The following is a 20,001-nucleotide window of genomic DNA, read 5'->3' as shown; positions in this document are numbered from 1 at the left end:
CGCACAGAAGGAGGCTATTTGACCAAATTCATTTCATAACAAAGACCAAATCTACTAAATGTAGCTAGCTACTTGAGATAAGAATAGAAGTCCATTGTTATGTAATTTTTATAAGTCTTACATTTAGACTTGAGGGTAAACATGCTTCATCAAACAAAACTGGATTAAGATGCACTTGTTCACAGTCATTTCAGCTGGAAAAAAGGAAAAATGTGCTCAGACCAAGACCAGGACTTTTTCTTATTCTTGTCTGAATATTTCCAGTTTTTAAGAGTGAGACACTCTGCAACTGACTGCGGGAAAGCTGGCTGGATCAGCTTCATTTGTGACCAGCAGACTTCTCACCCCTTCCTAGGACAGAGGTGGCTGGCAGCCGTTCAGAGGCTGGCACGCACTGTGAGGATCTGCCCCACTTTGAAGGCCCAGGCTGCTGGGTACACAGCAGCACTGAAGACAGCAGCAGTGAGGTGTTATGTCATTTTTATAGTGGGGCTTGCATCAAGGGGGTCATGAGGACTGTCAGCCAGGGGAATGGGGGATGAGAGCCAGGAGCTGGCTTTCAGCAACCCGTATTGCCCCTACACTGGAACAAATTGAGGCTCCCATTCTCAATGAGGCAGGCAGGTCACCCCACTGTAGTAATCAGGAAGGCTGCCAATTTTCTTGCCTACTAGGAACACAGTTAATGGATTAAGGCTGAGGTCCTGAATTAGTCACTGTTTGACCACTTAAGGATCAAAAAGGTTGACCATGGGCCTGCCTGCCCAGGACGTTATTCCTGAGGTAGCAGAAAGAGGCTAGTCTTTGATTTGATTTATTATTGTCACATGTAGCTGGGTACAGTGAAAAGTTTTGTTTTACAGGTAGTACAGGCAGATCTTTTCATGCAAAGTGCATTAGGATAATAGAACAGAGCGAAGAATGCAATGTTACAGCTGCAGAGAAGGTGCACGAAGAGCAAGATCAAAATAAATTTAAAATTTGAGGGGTCCAGTCAAAAGTCTAATAACAGCAGAAAATAAGCTGTTGTTGAACTTGATGGTATGTGTGTTTAAGGTTTTGTGTCTTCTGCCTGACAGAAGAGGTTAGAAGAAATTATAACTGGGGTGGGAAGTGGTCTTTGGTTATGTTGGCTCTCTTCCTGAGGCAGCAAGAAGTATAGATGGAGTCAATGGATGTAAGGTTGGTTTGCATGATGGACTGGGCTGTGTTCACAACTCATGCAGTTTCTTATGGTCCTGGGCTGAGTATTTGCCATACCAAGCTGTGATGCATCTGGATAGAATGCTTTCTATGCTGCATCTTTAAAAACTGGTAAGAGTCTGTATGGACATGCTGAATTTCCTTAGCCTCCTGAGGAAGTAGAGTCATTGCTGTGCTTTCTTGCCTGTAGTGTCAACATGGGTGGACCAGGACAAGTTGTTGGTGATCATCCCTCCCAGGAACTTAACACTCTCGACCATCTCCACCATGAAGACAGGGGCATGCCCCTCCCCCCACTTTGCTTTCTGAAATCAATGACCAGCACTTTAGCTTTGCTGACGTTGAGGGAGAGGTTTTTATCTTTACACCATGCCACCCACCAAGCACTCTCTTCCCTGTATTTTGTCTCGTCATTGTTTGAGATCTGGCCTATAATAGTGGTGTCTTCAGCGAACATTGTAGATTGAGTTCGGACAGAATTTGGCCACACAGATGTGAGTGAATAAGGAATACAATAAGGGGCTGAGTAAGCAGCCTGGTAGGGTGCTGGAGTTGAGAATTGTTGTGGAGGAGGTGTTGTTGCCTATCCTCACAAATTTGCACTCTGTGGATCATGAAGTCGAGGATCCAGTTGCAGAGTGTGGAGGTGAGACCTAGGACTTGGAGTTTGGACATTAGTTCGGTTGGAATTATAGTGTTGAAGGCAGAGCTGCAGTCAGTAGGTAAGAGCTTGACGTACGTATCCTCGTCATCCAGATGAGGCAGGAATGAGTATAGGGCCAGGGAGATGGCGTCTGCCAAGGACCTGGTGCGAAGGTAAGCGAATTGTAATGGATCAAGGTGCACTGGGAGATTAGAGTTAATGTGAGCCATGACTAACCTCTCAAAGCACTTCATAATTATGGAGGTCAATGCCACCAGGGGGTAGTCATTGAGGCATGTTGCATGTGTTTTCTTTGGTACCGGGATGATGGTGGTCTTCTTGGAGCAGGTGGAAACTTCAGATTGTAGGAAGGTGAGGTTAAAGGTGTCAGCAAATACGCCTGCCACTGGGCCACATGGGATCTGAATGCACGGCCAGCGCCTCCGTCCGGGCCATTCGCTTTCTGTGGGTTCACTCTCAAAAAGGCCGATCTGATATCTGCAGTGGTGACTGAGGGAACAGGCGCATCCGAGACTGTTGGGCAGGTGACAGTGTTTCACTGACCTTCTGTTCGAAATGAGCATAAAATGCATTGAACGCATCAGGGAGGGATGCATTTTTGTCCGCTATTCTGTTCTGTTTCACTTTGTAGCCCATTAGGCCTTGCCATGGACCGTGAGTGTCTGTGTGGTTAGTTTGGGTCTCTAGCTTAGTCCGGTGTTGCCTCTTGGCATCTCTAATGGCCTCATAGAAGTCGAATCTTGATTTCCTGTAAAGGTCAGGGTCATTTGACTTGAATGCCTTACACCTGGACTTCAGTAGGCAATAGTCAATCTACTTGATTCTAATCCATCCAATTATTTGCCCTTTCTGCCACCTTTCGTGCCACTTCTAAGGAGAGGAAAGTTTCACCCAAAGGGGAAAAGAAAATGAAACACCCACTTTCAAAATAAGATGCTGTAGCTCATCACCTTGGACAAGTACCTTTACTAATGTAATTTTGACTGAAATTGTATGTTAAGCTCTTTACACAGTGATGACACAGAAAATTAATGTATCGGCTGTTGCCATTGGAATTGCAGAGAAAATTATAAAATGTTGCGTTTTTTTAAATTTTCCCCACTGAGCACTGTATAATAACTATATTGCAAGATATGTTCCTGACGACTTTCACTTGCAAACTGAAAAAGGAAACCATTTATATGGTCTTTTGTGAAAGTTGGCAATTGTGCTATAGTTTCCTGATTCTTCAACTTTCAAATGTGTATCTACTGTGCCACTTTCCGAATTCAGCTGTCATACTAATGTGATGAACTTAGCATTCAGTCTGTAGTTGAATATACACATTGTTCTTAAAGCATTACAGTCCAACTGAGGAATATGAGAAATGAGCTAAGTTGTACAATTTTACCTTCTCCATTGGTTTAGTGAAGTATGCATTATGATAACCGCAGGTTGAAATGTACAGTCTGAGTGTCTTCTAAGAACACCTTTAACAGGTGGAAGAATAAACATCTCTTTGTTCAGTCAGCCCTTAAATATTTAATCTCTCAGTGGGTATACCTCAGCATTCTTCGGTGGGATTGATGAGACTGGTGACTTGGGTGACTGAGTAGGAAGGTAAGCATGTGCCCATATAACCTATCCAATGGAGAAACACTTCCTGATTCTCTTTTGGATACTGAAATACCAGGATTCTTCTTTGATTTAAATTTCCGTACGGCTGAGACCTTACTTTTTTGCTGCTTTAGAATGAATTTGCAGTGATTACTTTCTAACCAGATCTCCGAAATAAACACTGATGTTTTTTATTCCAGTTACTCCTGTGTGTGCTGACTCGCATTACATTAGTTATGTTCACTGATTTCAATAAATACTGAGGTGTTTATTCATGCAATTAACTTAGAGTAAAAGGTGGCCACCTGAACGTGTAAATCTTCATTAACATTGGATCTTCTGCTTAAGGTATGGAAAGGCTTTTGAATCTGAGCCAACGGTACATTCTGGAATAAATTTAGCTGTTCTACTCCTCGCAGCAGGTCATCAGTTTGACACATCCTTTGAACTGCACAAAACAGGTAATTAGTTTTACTTTGTCTATAAAAGTGTTGTTCAAACCCTGGTTATATAAAGAAGTACCACAGTTAGCTACCATTCAAACTGGTTGTCATTGATGCAGTTTTCTTTCAAGCTAATGTTGCACTTCGCTGGAATGTTTATCAAGGTATTTTGGTAAAGATATTTTGCCGCAAAATGTCATGTCATCTGTCTAATATAACTGTAGAACGTGGAGTTGAGATTTTAGTCATTTGCGTTGATATTTTTCTTGGACCAGAGATTTTGCCTTGTAACCTTTCTAAAAAAATAAAGAAAGCACTGACTTAAAAATCAAATCCATTATGACATTGAGGAATATCTGAAGTTTTTTTTCTCCAGAACTTTTTCCCAATTCTTTTTTACTATTGCTAATTTTACACTTGGAGTGCAACATCTCACACTCCTCAGTGGTTCGATTGTTTCAAGACTGGGTAATCTCCCAAATTTCTGTGTAATTAGTGTCACCTTGAATCATTGGCATTTTGTCATCTGGAAATGCCTGAACAGATAACTGCTCTGCCACTGTAGCAGCTCCCACAATCTTTCATTAGCCAACCCAGTGGCACTGGAATTCTTGGGGCTAAGCTTTAAGTGGTGTGGCAGCCTTCCCTACCATCTGCTGGAGGAACCATTCTCTCCATCCACATTCTGGGATCAGGTCATCGTAACCATTAGAACGAGTGGCCTGAACCTGAAGAGGTGCCCATCCTGGTGCAACACTTGAAAATTAGAACACACATTGTATGCCCAATGGAGGGAGCTCCAAACCTTTTTGATCAAGAAGTTATAAAGCCAAAAAATAGTTTTCTCCTGTGGAGAAATGGGTGTCAAATGAGCTCAGCTGTGAAGAGTTTCCCCAGGCAGAACCCATGTGTACTTCTGCTGAGCTGCAATGGGAATGTAGTGTCCAAGGTTCCAATGTACACTGAAGGACCTGCTGCAGAATTAGCTAGGAAGGGGTGTCCACTCACATTCCTGTGCACCCCCCTCCAGAGAATTTGAGCTGCAGCTTACAGAAGCATTTCAAATATGCATCTGCTTCGAGCTTATGAGGGCTTGGTTTCAGTTGGATCTAAGATGCATCTGCAAAATTAAAAATAAATTTTCTTGACCACAACCGCGGAAAGAGGAAGTAATGAAGAGTGACAGGTTGTCTTGTTTGTTTTTGAATCAGCACAAAATGTTAGCAACTGTGTGCAGACACTGAGCATATAAATTCATACTCCCTGTCTAAACCACCTCCTCAGTCTTAAGTATTGTTATGTTAGGGATCAAGTTTAACTTTGGTGATTCCAAATAGGCAGTGGGGCAGAGACCACCCATTTCATACCATGATGGATTTCCCTTACCATTGAATTCAGTGAAATTGTTGTTTGTCTGAAGTTGGTTCTCAACTGTTCAACTCATTAATATACTTTTATATCACACTCAAGTCTTGCCGTTTGCTGGGTTTACATTCTTTGAAAATGTTGTCAATGGCGAACCTGTTTTATAGTGGAAGTCAATCAGGTTCCAACCTGGTTTAAGGATGGGTGTATAACGAAGAATAAAAGTACCAAACATACTAAATGCTGACATTGCATATCGCATCGTTTTTTTGAGTGGTAAATGGAAATTGGGTTGACCAATCTGGTTGTAATTTTCAAAGTCAGATTTCCCTTGAAAGCACAATTTCGGACCATGTCAATTTCAGAATGTTCTGGTTTGCTGCCTATAACAAACGACTGAATCGTTTGCTTCAGTGATCTGGGCCTAAAGTGTATTCACAGACCTTTGTACCAAATTCAACAAAATCTGAGAAAAGCATGCACTATCATATTGATTCTGTACTAATTGCTAGTTACATATCAAGTTAATTGTAATATATGCTAACTGGATAAATCTTTAGATGAACTGATTGGCAGATAATGCAGCAAGTTTCCTTTGCTGTCAAGGCGACCATTTAACATGCTTGCCTGCCAATTTAAGAAGGAAAGCAATGACAGTTATTCAAATGTATGTTAGAACTATAGCTATCATTTAACAAAAAGATGGAGCATCAAATAATTGGCCTTGAGATGTTACCGGTGACTTGCCTTCTTGAACTGACGCAGACCGTATAACATCCCTACAGCACACAGTTGTTAGGAGATAATTCCAGGTTTATGATCTAGGGATGTTAAAGTTCCAAATCAGTTGGCACTTGACTTGAATGGTGTTGCACCTCACTGGGGTAGCGTGCTGGAAATCAAACTCCATTTTTCCTGGAGTCATTACGACAGTTAAAGATTTTATATAAGAACACAGAATTCCCCAATTTACCTGTCTTTCAAACTCAGGTTGACAGAAAGCACAGACCATATGCCCGACTCCGCGAAGATGATTATTTATTAGAGATAAGTAGGTTCTAGCTTCAGGTAAACAATTATGAATCTTTTGAAATCTGACACAACCAGTTAACATTTCTGAAAATTTCTCCTGCACACACACAAAGATAGACGCACAAACATTAGTCTTGTGGTGAAGGGAGAAACTGGTAAGACCGTTCAGTGTCCCCTATCTACAGGTTTTGCTGAGATGATCCTTTTTGGCTTGTCAGGACTTGCTGTTCCTTTCTCTCTCACTTTTTCTCTCTCTGTCTTTTTCTGTCTCTCTTTTTCTCTCTCTCCCTCTCGTTCTCTCCGTCGCTTGTTCTCACCCTCTTTCATTCTCCCTGTGTTCAGGAGGAACAGAATAATTGGCTAAGAAATTACAAGGTCTCGCTGACTTATTGGTTGGAAGAAACAGTTTATAGCAACTAGTGAGGGAAAATAAACTGGCTTTCTTTAGGCTTTAGGTGTTCCTTTTACTGCAGAAAGAGGATGCACCTATTCAAGAAGGTCTGAAGAATTTTTCTGAAGAAAGGTCCTGATCCGAAACATCAACTTTCCTGCTCCTCTGATGCTGCGTGGCCTGCTGTGTTCCTCCAGCTCCACACTGTGTTATCTCTGACTCCAGCATCGGCAACTCTTAATATCTCTATTCAAGAAATGTCTGTTGGCTTGTGGCCGTCTCATTCATAGCCAGAAACTGTTCAGCTATCTGGGAGCCAATTTGTCTTTGACAACTGGTCACCACTCCACAGACGAACTAGCTACTTGTTGCCATCCGATTCTCCTTTGTACACATCGTCTGGTGCCAGTTTATCTGTAACTAAACCTCTCCTCCCAGGAGTTGAACAGCAGTGTAAACAGAATTTACAATGAGTGTCAGTAGCCTACTTTTAAAATGTGCAATAAATTCTTCCAAAATCCTTGGTTTTAAAATAGTCCTTTTCCAATTTCACTCCGCAATCAAGATTCAAAAAAACACAAGATACAATCTATACTTGCCTCCAGCTTTTGAAATTTTGATAATGCATTTCATCACAAAATATGTGATATATAAGCAACAACATGTAAGACTCGTGTCCATTCAGCCTCCCTCCTTCCTTGTACAACATTTATACAATCTTAGCATTTCTTAAACCTTTACCTTATTCCAACATTTTTACAGTCAGGACAATACATTAACGATTGAATTATCTTTCCCAGCAATGTGAATAATCTTTACATTAAATGGTTGAAACAAAAGATCACATTTGAATTGTCTTGCATTTCAACTTTTGCAGTATTCAGTGAAGGTCAGTGGATTATGATCAATGGAAATTAGTGTTTTCTTGTTATTGGATTTGAATTAGTCTTAAAAATGTTGAATAGCCAATAATAATTGCCAAGTTATTGCAGTAGAATATTGCTTTTGACAGTGGTTTAGTTTTTTGGAGCAGTACCCCACAGGTTTCTCTATTCCCAACTCCTCTCCATACAACAAAACTGCACCTAGCTCTAAGTCAATAGCATCAATTGCCATTTTGAAAGGTCTGAAAAAATTAGAGGTGGCTAACAATGAGTCGTTAATTAGGATTGCCTTTAGCTTCTTGAAAGCTGCTTGGCTTTCCGTTGATTATATCACTTTTGTGCTTGTTTTTTCTGGGCTCAACCAATAAGGATGCTATTTAATGGCCTGACTCCCTTACATCCACATCATGCCTAGCTAATGTAGTAAAAGTCACTCTACTCCCAGGTGGCTGCACTGTCATTAGAATGAGAGCGCTGGTGACGGTTTAACCTGAGGGTCACCTCCGACGAGGGAACAGGTTGAGAAGGTGGGACCTTCATGGTGATCTTGGCCGATCAACCTGCGCTGTTGGTGTCACCCTGCATAGCAAACCAGCTATCCAGCCAACTGAGCTAACTGACCCCCAGCTAATTTAGTACACCTTGGTATATCTTTACCTTTCACTTAAGTAGTCACACAAGATCTTCCTGTTGTCCTCTCTAAATATCAAAACATAGTGTCCGACTACCACATTATTTGTGTTAGCTCATCAAATTGTAGGAGATTTGCTTTCAGAACTGTCTGTCTCTCCTTCCACCTCACCCTTATTGTCTCTATCAACTTCTATTACTTTTACCATCTGACATACTTGTTCCACCTAATCCTGTTCCCTATGATGATATCTTTTTAACTAGTTGTGTGTCATTACTGATTCTTCTTCCTATTATTAAGTATTTATCACAAGTCTCTTTTATTAATTCTCTTAACTACATTGCATGGGCCACCGAACTTCACTTTCAGAAATTCACTATGCAAAGACAACATACCAATATTTCATCTCTGGCTTGAAACAGTCTAGTTGTTGAATTGTTATCTGCCCATTCTTTAATTTTTGCTTGTGAAACTTTGAAATGCTCCTTTGCGACATCACATGCTCATGATCTTTTAAGAAACATGGGAATGTAATCCATTATTGAGGTTTAGTCATTCTGGTTCAAGAACTTCTCCTGATTCAATTTTAATAAACCTCCCATCTTGTGACCTTAAATCAATTGAAGTGGACGAAACCGATTTGATTCATTTGAGGAAACTCTCAGCCCAAACAGTGAGAAATCTAACCCTTTGTCCCAGTCCTGTGGGTATTCATTGAGTATGCCTTAATCATGATTTGATGGTATCTATCCGAAGCTTCCCGGGTTTGCAGATAATATGCAGTTGGCTTCATTTGTTTTATGGCCAAATTGCTAATGGTCTCCTGGAAAAAGTTAAACATCAAGTTACAATCTGGTCAGGGATCAATTTCAATTTACAGTCCATTAATGAGTTAAAAAAAATTGAGTTAACTTATCCACTTTTGCTTCAGTACTTATCCTTAAAGGAATAACTTCTGGAAACTGGTTTGTCAAATCCATAATTGTAAGGGTTTATTGATCTGCTTTTGTTTTCTGTAATGGTCATACACAATCTGGTAATTTCAGTTAAATTATTCTTCAAAATTGGCATGGGTGTTAAAGGTGCTGGTTTGATTATATATTGAGGCTTTCCCACAATGTGGGACATGTTTTACCAAACTCTACTATGCCTTTATGAAGTTCTGGCCACTAAAGTGCTGTTTATCAATGCGTGGATTTTCCGTATTTCAAGTTGTTACTTGCAATATCATCTTAGGATATCTGGGTGGTGCCACAATTTGACAAACAACCATTCATTCATCATCCACAGGTCTGTGAGGAAGTCTCCACCTCCTCATCAGAACTCTGTTTCTAATATCATAATAGTCTGGAACTAATATTCCCTCTAAGCTGCATAGCAGTGCATGCACACAACCGCTCCAAGGATCCACAGTCAGCATCAACATGCCCAAACCTACATTGACTTCCAAATCTAGAAGTCAGTGTTGCACACAGACCCATGCAGAGGCCCATGCACCTGGAAAGAAAATGAGAGAGAATGCTGTCTGAAACTCCTTTAGCCTCAGCTTCAGTGTGAACTGTCTGTATTAACTTTCTTAACTCTGGACCTATTTACTGAGCCTCAACTAGTGAAGATGTGCCAAACACTTCTTTTGATATATCCTCACTGTTAAATCGAATTTCAGCTATCCTAATGTCTGGTTGCAGTGATGGACTTCGTTTAATCATTGCTCTGGTCACCACATATGATGGAAAAATATCCAGAACCTGTTCTTCCAACTGTTCCTCTGTCTCTTTGGCCTCAACTGGATTTACTGTGATTATAAGGGAGGTTATAACTTTCACTGTTGCTAAATCTTTTCCCAGGACTAAATCAACTCTAAACTCAGGTAATGTTTTAATTGTTCTGACTACCGCTAGTCCACACTTTTATGACTCTGTACAATGGAACAGGGATGTATTCTCCACCTGTCCCATTTATCAACATTGTGGTTTATATTGAACTCTGAGAAGGGAAAACTAAATCCTTCTCCAGCAAGAGAGTTTGAGAAGCTCCTGTATCCCTTAGTATTATTACATTAATTTGAAGGAAGAGGTGTTGTTTTCCCTTCAGTTAAAAACCCTTCATACTTCTCATCTGCCATTTGTACTTCTGCATTCTTAGCCATAATTCAATCTGTGGCCTCTTTCTTTTTGAGTGTTTTTTTTTGGACTCCTACTCCTAATTCCAATAATTCTTGTGTGTTTAAAAAACAGGTCTTCAAGGGTCATAATCTCTGGATTGCTGCCCGAGCCACAAGCAAATTGGCATAGGGAGGCGAGGATCAGGGAAGTAAACACGTGGCTAAAAGAGTGGTGTGGGAAAGAGGGTTTCCTTTTCATGGGGCACTGGCATCAGTTCTGGGACAGGAGGGATCTATACCGCTGGGAAGGACTCCACCTGAACAGGGCCGGGTCCAGTGTTCTGGCGAAAAGGGTAAATAAGGTGGTCAATAGGACTTTAAACTAGTAAGTGGGGGGGAAGGGAGGAGTGAGCGCACAGGGAGTATAACAATAAATGGAAGGCAAAGCAGCAGGTTAGCAGGTGATGCGGAAGCTTCAACTCCATTGAAAATTAGGAAAAAAGTTAAAGGGAAGGAGAACTCGAGCTGTTAGTAATGGAGGTAATAGGACCCAAAAAGAAGGTGCAAAAACTGGCATAAGGGCACTTTATCTGAACGTTCGGAGCATTCGAAACAAGGTGAATGAGTTGACGGTGCAAATCATGGCAAATGGGTATGATTTAGTGGCCATTACAGAGACATGGTTACAGGATGGTCATGACTGGGAGTTAAATATCCAGGGGTATCAAACTGTTCGGAAGGACAGACAGGAAGGTAAGGGAGGTGGTGTTGCTCTGATTTTTAAGGATGATATCAGGGCGGTAGTGAGAGATGATATAGGTTCTACTGAACAAAAGGTTGAATCCATTTGGGTGGAAATTAGGAATAGCAGGGAGAAGAAGTCACTGATAGGTGTGGTCTATAGGCCACCAAATAATGACATTGTGGTGGGTCGGGCAATAAACATAGAAATAGCTAATGCATGTAAAAATGGTACAGCAATTATCATGGGGGATTTTAATCTACATATCGATTGGTCAAATCAGGTCGGTCATAGCAGCCTTGAGGAGGGGTTCATAGAATGCATCCGCGATAATTTCCTTGAACAGTATGTAATGGAACCTACGAGGGAGCAAGCTATCCTAGATCTAGTCCTGTGTAATGAGACAGGAATAATTAATGATCTCACAGTTAGGGATCCTCTTGGAAGGAGCGATCACAGTATGGTCGAATTTAAAATACAGATGGTGTGGGAAGGTTAAATCCAGTACCAATGTCCTGTGCTTAAACAAAGGAGACTATGAAGGAATGAGGGAGGAGTTAGCTAAGGTAGAATGGGAGCAAAAACATAATGGGGATCAATTGAGGAACAGTGGAGGACTTTCAAAACAATTTTTCACAGTGCTAAGCAGAAGTATATTCCAGTGATAAGGAAGAACTGTAGGAAAAGAGAGAGTCAGCCATGGATGTCTAAGGAAATAAAGGAAAGTATCAGATTGAAAAAAAAAACACCTACAAAAAAGCAAAGACTAGTGGGAAACTAGTAGACTGGGAAATCTTTAAAGGCCAACAGAAAGCCACAAAAAAAGTTATAAAAAAAAGTAAGATAGATTATGAGAGTAAACTAGCTCAGAATATAAAAACAGGCAGCAAAAGTTTCTAAAAATATGTTAATCGTAAAAGAGTGGCGAAGGTAAACATTGGTCCTTTAGAGGATGAGAAGGTCAATTTAATAACTGGGAATGAGGAAATAGGCGAGGCATTAAATAGTTATTTTGTGTCGGTCTTCACAGTGGAAGACACAAATAACATGCCAAAAACTAATGGCAAGAAGGTTATAGCAGGTGAGGACCTAGAAACTATCATTATCACTAAGGAGGCAGTGCTGGGCAAGCTCATGGGGCTAAAGGTAGACAAGTCTCCTGGCCCTGATGAAACGCATCCCAGGGTACTAAAAGAGGTGATGGGGGAAATAGCAAATGCACTAGTAATTATGTACAAAATTCACTGGACTCTGGGGTGGTTCCCGCAGATTGGAAAATAGCCAATGTGACGCCACTGTTTAAAAAAGGAAGTAGACAAAAAGGAGTAACTATAGGCCAGTTAGCTTAACTTTGGTGGTGGGGAAAATGCTTGATTCTATCATTAAGGAAGAAATAGCAAGACATCTCGATATAAATTGTCCCATTGGGAACACCCAGCATGGGTTCATGAGGGGTAGGTCATGTTTAACTAATTTGGTGGAATTCTTTGAGGACATTACTTGCATGGTGGACAGTGGGGAACCTGTGGATGTAGTGTATCTGGATTTCCAGAAGGCATTTGACAAGGTGCCACACCAAAGGCTGCTACATAAGATAAAGTTGCATAGTCTTAGAGGTAATGTATTGGCATGGATAGAGGATTGGTTGACTAGTAGAAAACAAAAAGTAAGGGTAAATGGGTGTTTTTCTGGTTGGCGGTCAGTGGCTAGTGGTGTGCCTCAGGGATCAGTGTTGGGACCGCAATTGTTTACAATTTACACAGATGATTTGGAGTTAGGGACTAAATGTGGTGTGTCAAAATTTGCAGATGACAGTAAGATGAGTGGTAGAGCAAAGTGTGCAGAAGACACTGAAAGTCTGCAGAGGGATATAGATAATCTAGTGAGTGGGCAAAGGTCTGGCAGATGGAGTACAATGTTGATAAGTGTGAGGTCAGCCATTTTGATAGGAATAACAGCAAAATGGACTATGTTTTAAATGGTAAAAAATTGCAGCACGCTGCTGTGCAGAGGGACTTGGGGTATCCTTGTGCATGAATCGCTAAAAGTAGGATTGCAGGTGCAGCAGGTAATTAAAAAGGCAAATGGAATTTTGTCTGCCATTGCTAGAGGGATGGAGTTTAAAAACAGGGAGGCTATGCTGCAGCTGTATAGAGTCCTGGTGAGGCCACACCTGGAGTACTGTGTGCAGTTTTGGTCTCCTTACTTGAGAAGGGATATACTAGCGCTGGAGGGGATGCAGAGAAGATTCACTTGGTTGATTCCAGAGTTGAGAGGGTTGGATTATGAGGAGAGATTGAGTAGGCTGGGATTATACTCATTAGAATTCAGAAGAATGAGGGGAGATCTTATAGAAACATATAAGATTATGAAGGGAATAGATAAGGTGGAGCCAGGGAGGTTGTTTCCGCTAGCAGGTGAAACTAGGACTAGAGGGCATAGCCTCAAAATAAAGGGAAGCAGATGTAGGACTGAGGTCAGGAGGAACTTCTTCACCCAAAGGGTTGTGAATCTGTGGAATTCCCTGCCCTGTGAAACGATTGAAGCTACCTTGCTGAATGTTTTTAAGGCAAGGCTGGATAAATTTTTGAACAGTAAAGGAATTAAGGGTTATGGTGAGTGGGCGGGTAAGTGGAGCTGAGTCTCAAAAAGATCAGCCATGATCTTATTGAATGGCGGGGCAGGCTCGAGGGGCCAGATGGCCTACTCCTGCTCCTAGTTCTTATGTTCTTATGTTCGTCCCTTGCAACTTCCAACTTTCAGAATTAATGTCCCCCATCATGTTACAATGGAAACACCCTCTCTGCTTCCAGTTTTCACCTTACCCCTCAGTACTTTGCCATCTGATCTGAGGAGACTTTGGCACATTCCCAGCTATTCATTCTTTACCAAAGCTCCTTGCCTTCCTATCAATCTCCCATTTCATATCCCTTTTCAAATTTATGAGGGTAACAGAAGAAAGGTTTAATTTTATGGATTTGCATATAATTGTTAGCCATTATTGCTGCTTGTCTAATGGTTACAATCCTTTGGTCCTCAACATGGATTCTTAAGGTGGAAGGTAATGAATTTTTAACTACCTGTAAGAGAACAATCTCTCTAAGAACTTCATACATGGTTTCATTTTCTAATGCTCACAGCCATCTGTCAAAATTACTTAGCCCTTTCAAATTCAATGTAGGTTTGCCCAGACTGTTTGTTTAAATCCCGGATTCGTTGCCTTTATGCTTCCAGCACTGATGCATATGCAGCCAAAATAGTATTTTTACAGAGTGTCAAGTTTTGAGAAATCTCCTTTGACAGTGAGGCATAAATTTCCTGTGCTTCAGGTCCCAATGTACTCCCCATGAGCACTTTTGTCTAGTTCATGTCTAGCCATTTTCACTAACGACCTAAAGAATGCTTTCACATCCTTTCCTCAAATTTTCACTGGGCTTGCGCAACTTAAACATTTCTTCATTCAGCTTCAAATTAGGACTCCAATTCTCCCAACCAAAACCTGCATTAGGATCTGATGTCTCCTGTTTCAACAACACTTTTCTCTTCTTTTTGTAATTGTAAATATAGTTCTGTCATTTCCATTCTTTTCAATTCCATTTCCCTTTCCTTCTGTTGTTCTGCTTTTTCCTCGTCTTTTTCTGCCATCTCTAGTTTTCTGATTCTTTCCTCATACTCAAGTCGTCTTAACCATGATTAAATATCACCTGATTTCAATGTCTCACTACCCACCGTACCTGATCCCTCTTGTGTTTCCGTTAGACACAAGTGCTGTGGTGTTACCTCAATTATGTTATATTGGGCGATCAAATGGGCTACTTTGTCCTGGGTGGCACTGAGCTTTCAGAGTGCTTTTGGAAGTGCACTCAGCTAAGCAAGTGGAGGATATTGTATTCCATTATATTCTCAATTTGTATCTTGTAGATGGTGGACAGGCTTTGATTATTCAGGACTTGAACTACTCACCCCAGGAGTTGAGAAACACCCCTCAGAATTCCCACCCTCTGACCTCATTTTGTTGCAGTATTTATGTGGCTGGCCCAGTTCAGTTTCTGAACAAAGTTGATCCTGGGATATCGACGATGGTAATTTTATTGAATATCAAGGGAGATGGCTGGATTCTCTGTTGGAAAATGTCATTGGCCGGTACTTGACTGGCATGAATGTTACTTACCACTTATCATCCCAAGCCTGAAATTTGTCCAAATCTTTCTGTATGCAGGCATGGGTTGTGTAATTATCTCAAACCTTCTAAATCCTGCTTATTTGTATACCCATCCAGATGCCTTTTAAATGTTGTAATTGGACCAGCCTCCAGTACTTCCTCTGGCAGCTCGTTCCATACACGCACCACCGTCTGCATTAAAAAGTTGCCCCGCAGGCTCCTTTTAAATCTTTCCCCTCTCACCTTAAACCTGTGTCCTCTAGTTTTGGATTCCCCGACTGTGGGAAAAAGACCTTGGCTATTCACTGTATCCATGCCTCCCATGATTTGATAAACCTCAATAGGGTCACCCCTCTGCCTCCGATGCTCCAGGGAAAAAAGCACCAGCCTATTCAGCCTCTCCCTATAACTCAAACCCTCCAGTCCAGGCAACATTCTTGTAAATCTATTCTTTCAAGTTTATCAATATCTTTCCTTTAGCAGGAGACCAGAATTGAACGCAATTTTCTAAAAAGTGGCCTCACCAAAGTCTTGTGCAGCTGCAACATGACATCCCAACCCCTTTAATCAATGCAGTGACCAATGAAGGCAAGCGTACTAAACGCCCTCTTCACCACCCTGTCTACCTGCGGGACTCTACTTTCAAGGAACTATGCACCTGCACCCCTAGGTCTGTCTCTTTGTTCAGCAACGCTCCCCAGGGCCCTACCATTAACTGTGTAAGTCCTGCCCTGGTTTACCTTGCATTATATAAACTCCAACTGCCACTCCTCAGCCCATTGGCCCACTTAATCAAGGGCCCTTTGTACTCTAAGATAATCTTCTTCACTGTCCACTACACTGCCAATATTGGTGTCGTCAGCAAAATTACTAACCATGCCTCCAATATTCACATCCAAATCATTTACACAAATGACAAAAAGCAGTGGAGCCAGCACCAATCCTTGTGGCACACCACGGGCCACAGGCCTCCAGTCTGTAAAACAACCCTCTACCACCACCCTCTATCTCCTATTTTCAAGCCAACTTTGTATCCTTGGCTAGTTCTTCCTGGTCTCCATGTGATCTAACCTTATTAATCAGTCTACCATGCAGAATCTTGTAGAACACCTTGCTAAACTCCATATAGACAACATCCACCACTCTACCTTCATCAGTCTTGTTCGTTACGTCTTCAAAAAGTACTCAATCAAGTTCGTGAGACATGACTCCCATGCAGAAAACTATGTTGACTATGCCTAATCAGTCATTACCTTTCCAAATACATGTAAATCCTGTCCCTCAGAAGCCCCTCCAACAACTTACCCACCACTGATGTCAGGCTTGCTGGTCTGTAGTTCCCTGGTTTCTTCTTACCACCTTCCTTAAGTAATGGCACCACATTAGCCATCCTCCAGTTTTCCGGCACCTCACCCTTAGCGATCAGTAATATAAATATCTCAGCCAGTGGGCCAGCAATCACTTCCCTAGCTTCCCACCAAGTTCTGGGAAACACCTGATCAGGTCCTGGCGTTTTATCTGCTTTCGTGCATTTTAAGACCTATAGCACCACCTCTCCTGTAATGTTGACACTTTTCATGACATCATCATTATTCATATCCCCAAGCTCCCTAGTTTCAAAATCCTTCTCCACAGTAAGCACTGACGCGAAATATTCATTTAGCATCTCGCCCATTTCCTGTGGTTCCACACATGGAGGGCCTTGTTGATCTCTAAGGGACCCTATTCTCTCCCTAGTTACTCTTTTGCTCTTAATGTATTTGTAGAATCCCTTTGGATACTCCTTAACTCTATTTGCCAAAGCTATCTCATGGCCCCATTTTGCCCTCCTGATTTCCCTCTTGAGTATATTCCTACTGCCCTTATACTCCTCTAGGGATTTACTTGATCCTAGCTGTCTGTACATGATATATGCTTCCTCCTTTTTCTTGACCGAACCCTCAATTTCAGTAGTCATCCAGCATTCCCTACACCTGCCAGTCTTGCCCTTTGCACTATCAACAACATACCGTCTCTGAACTATCATTATCTCATATTTGAAGGCCACCCACTCTCCAACTGTCCCTTTACCTGTGAACAGCCTCCCCCGATCAACTTTTGAAAGTTCTTACCTAATACCATCAAAATTGGCCTTCCTCTAATTTAGAACGTGAACTTTTAATCAGGTCTATCCTTTTCCATAACTATTTAAAAATTAATAGAATTATGATCACTGGTGCCAAAGTGCTCCCCCATTGACACCTCCATTACTTGTCATGCCCTATTTACCAAGAGAATGTCAAGTTTTTTGCTACTTGTCTAGGAGGTACATCCACATATAGAAAATTTTCTCATTCATGTACATATATCAAAATTCTCTCTATCCAAGCCCTTAATACTGTGGCAGTCTCAGTCTGTGTTTGGAAAGTTAAAATCCCCTACCATTACAACCCTATTATTCTTACAGATATCTGACATCTCCTTACATATTTGCTTCTCAATTTCCTGTGAACTATTGGGATGCCTATAGTACAATCCAAACAAGGTGATCAACCCTTTTTTATTTCTGTTTCACCCATTTAACTTCACTGGAAGTACTCCCATGGATATCCTCCCTCAGTTAATGTTATCCTTGACCAAAAACACCACTCCCCCTCTTGTCTTTATCCCCACACCACGTCTATCCTTCCTATAGCCTCTATACCCCAGAACATTAAGCAGCCAGTCCTGCCCCTCCCTGAGCCACGTTTTTGTAATAGCTATGATATCCTAGTCCCATGTTCTCAACCATGCCCTAAATTCATCTGCCTTACCTGTTTGTTGCATTGAAGTAAATGCAGTTTAATTTGTTAGTCTTACCTCATTCTCTGCCTTGCTCTTGCTTGCCTTGATTATTTAACTTGCTCCCCTTACCACCCTCAGACTTATCTCTTTTCTCACTATTTCTTTGAGTTCCGCACCCTTCCCGTACTAGTTTATTAGCTTGGATAGAAATATGTGATACTTTCATTACTGCTATATTGGCTGAAATAAAAATGAAGGGTATTGCAATTTCCAGACTCTTCATTCAAAGCAAGTGAACTCATTGAAGATCTTCCTAGCCATCAAATTGCTGAACAAAAACTCAGTAAACAAAAGCAAACTATTGTTCATGCTGGAGGTTTAAATACAAAGTACCAGAGAAACTCAGCAGATCTGGCAGCATCTGTGGATAGGGAAACAGAGTTAAACTTTGAATCCGATGACTCTTCTTCAGAACCCTAAACCCTGATCTGAAGCCCCAAGTAAAATTTGGTTGGCTATGTTCTGATGTAAACCATGTTTGAAGTTAGAATCATGGTCTGTAAAATTTGATCTCAAAACAGTCATGTGTGAGGGTATGTATCTGCTAACTTTTAAAGATGTTTTATTTTACATTGAACAGATCTGGACCCAATGACTTGTAGCATATACTTCATTTCAAAGCAAGCTGCAATTTGGCAAATAGTTGACTGAATACTTTAATGGACTCCTATGAAGGTCAACTTTCCAAAGTGTGCAATTCAAAACTTAGGCTAGACTGAAAACAAAATGGGAGCGTTCTGTCGTACCCTTTGATCAGTCCAGTTAGAACAAATACATGCATCCAATTTTTCTGAAGTATGATTTCTGAGGGTGATTTGAATGTGATATAAAATATCACACTTCTCTGTCTGTGCTAATCTTGGTGATCTTTCTAATTCTGTCCAGGTGTGAAGCTCAGCAGCCTGCTGGGGAAAAAGGGAAATCTGGAAAAAATAGAAAGTTACTGGGATGTGGGCTTTTTCCTTGGTGCCAGCATGTTAGCAAATGACCCTCTCCGAGTTATCATGGCTTCTGAGAAGCTTTTTAAACTCAAGGCACCAGCATGGTAAGTGTGGATTCTCAGTGGAGTGGAATAAGAAACCAGTGTGATTGGATGTCTTGTTGGTCTCAAGAACAGAATGGTTTGAGTCTGTTGGGACTGCTGCGGAAGTGGGAAGATATGAGGAATTGATTGTTCTTTGTAGAATGTCAACACAAAGGAGATAATCCTGCAAAATAAAATCTTTGTCTCATTGTACACCATTCCACCTGCCATTACAATCGCTGATGAAATATTGTTCCAAGATTTCTTATCTAATAATACGCTCCTTACCATTCTGTGCTTTGCCTAGAGATTCAAATAGTTTGGTACAAGATTTTGTTTAGGCTTGGAATCAACAAAAGTGGCAGTCATGAAACAAGGAATTACTCCATGATCTTAGTATTTAACTCATGAAAATCGAAGGTTTTGAGTTGCGTTGGATTTAACAATATAAATTCTTCCTACTTTGGAGAGAAGCCATTAACATTTTGGATCTTTTCATCATCTAGAAAACATTCGAGATGTAAGAGATTGTTTAAACTGGCATTGTTATCCACTCTTTCCTAATCACCCCTACATAGACTGGGAAGGCAGTTCAATCGTACCTGGCTAAAGGGTTCACGGAGATGACCCTTTTGGCTTGTCAGGGCTTGTTGTTTGTCGATCAATTGAATGGTCGCAAACCTTTTCTCTCACTCATGCTCTCTCTCTCTCTCGCTCACGGTCTCTGTCTCTTCCCCCCCTCCCCTCCCCTCCCCCCTCTTCCCCTCTCCCTCTCTCTCTCTCTCTGTCTCCCCCTCCTCCCCTTCTTATTTTGCACCCCCCCTCTCCATCTGCCCCTCTCTTGCCCCCCACTTTGCGCTCTCTGTCTCCCCTCTCTGATTTGCTCTCTCTCTCTCTCTCTCTGCTTTGTTCTCTCTCTCTCTGCTTTGTTCTCTCT

At 41.4% G+C, this 20,001-nt stretch overlaps 1 protein-coding gene across 1 annotated transcript in view; it reads left to right on the top strand.

The window, feature by feature from the left end:
• Positions 1-20,001, top strand: part of map3k5 (mitogen-activated protein kinase kinase kinase 5) — a 195,700-nt gene that overhangs the window by 76,233 nt on the left and 99,466 nt on the right. Inside the window, exons 7-8 of the mRNA XM_048596746.1 lie at positions 3,812-3,924; positions 18,926-19,085. Of these exons, the coding sequence (XP_048452703.1) occupies positions 3,812-3,924; positions 18,926-19,085 (273 nt within the window). The remainder of the gene's footprint in view (positions 1-3,811; positions 3,925-18,925; positions 19,086-20,001) is intronic.

This window comes from Rhincodon typus, chromosome 5, assembly GCF_021869965.1.
Source record: "Rhincodon typus isolate 14 chromosome 5, sRhiTyp1.1, whole genome shotgun sequence".
Lineage (NCBI taxonomy): Eukaryota > Metazoa > Chordata > Chondrichthyes > Orectolobiformes > Rhincodontidae > Rhincodon > Rhincodon typus.
This window is presented reverse-complemented; position numbering and strand designations above follow the sequence as displayed.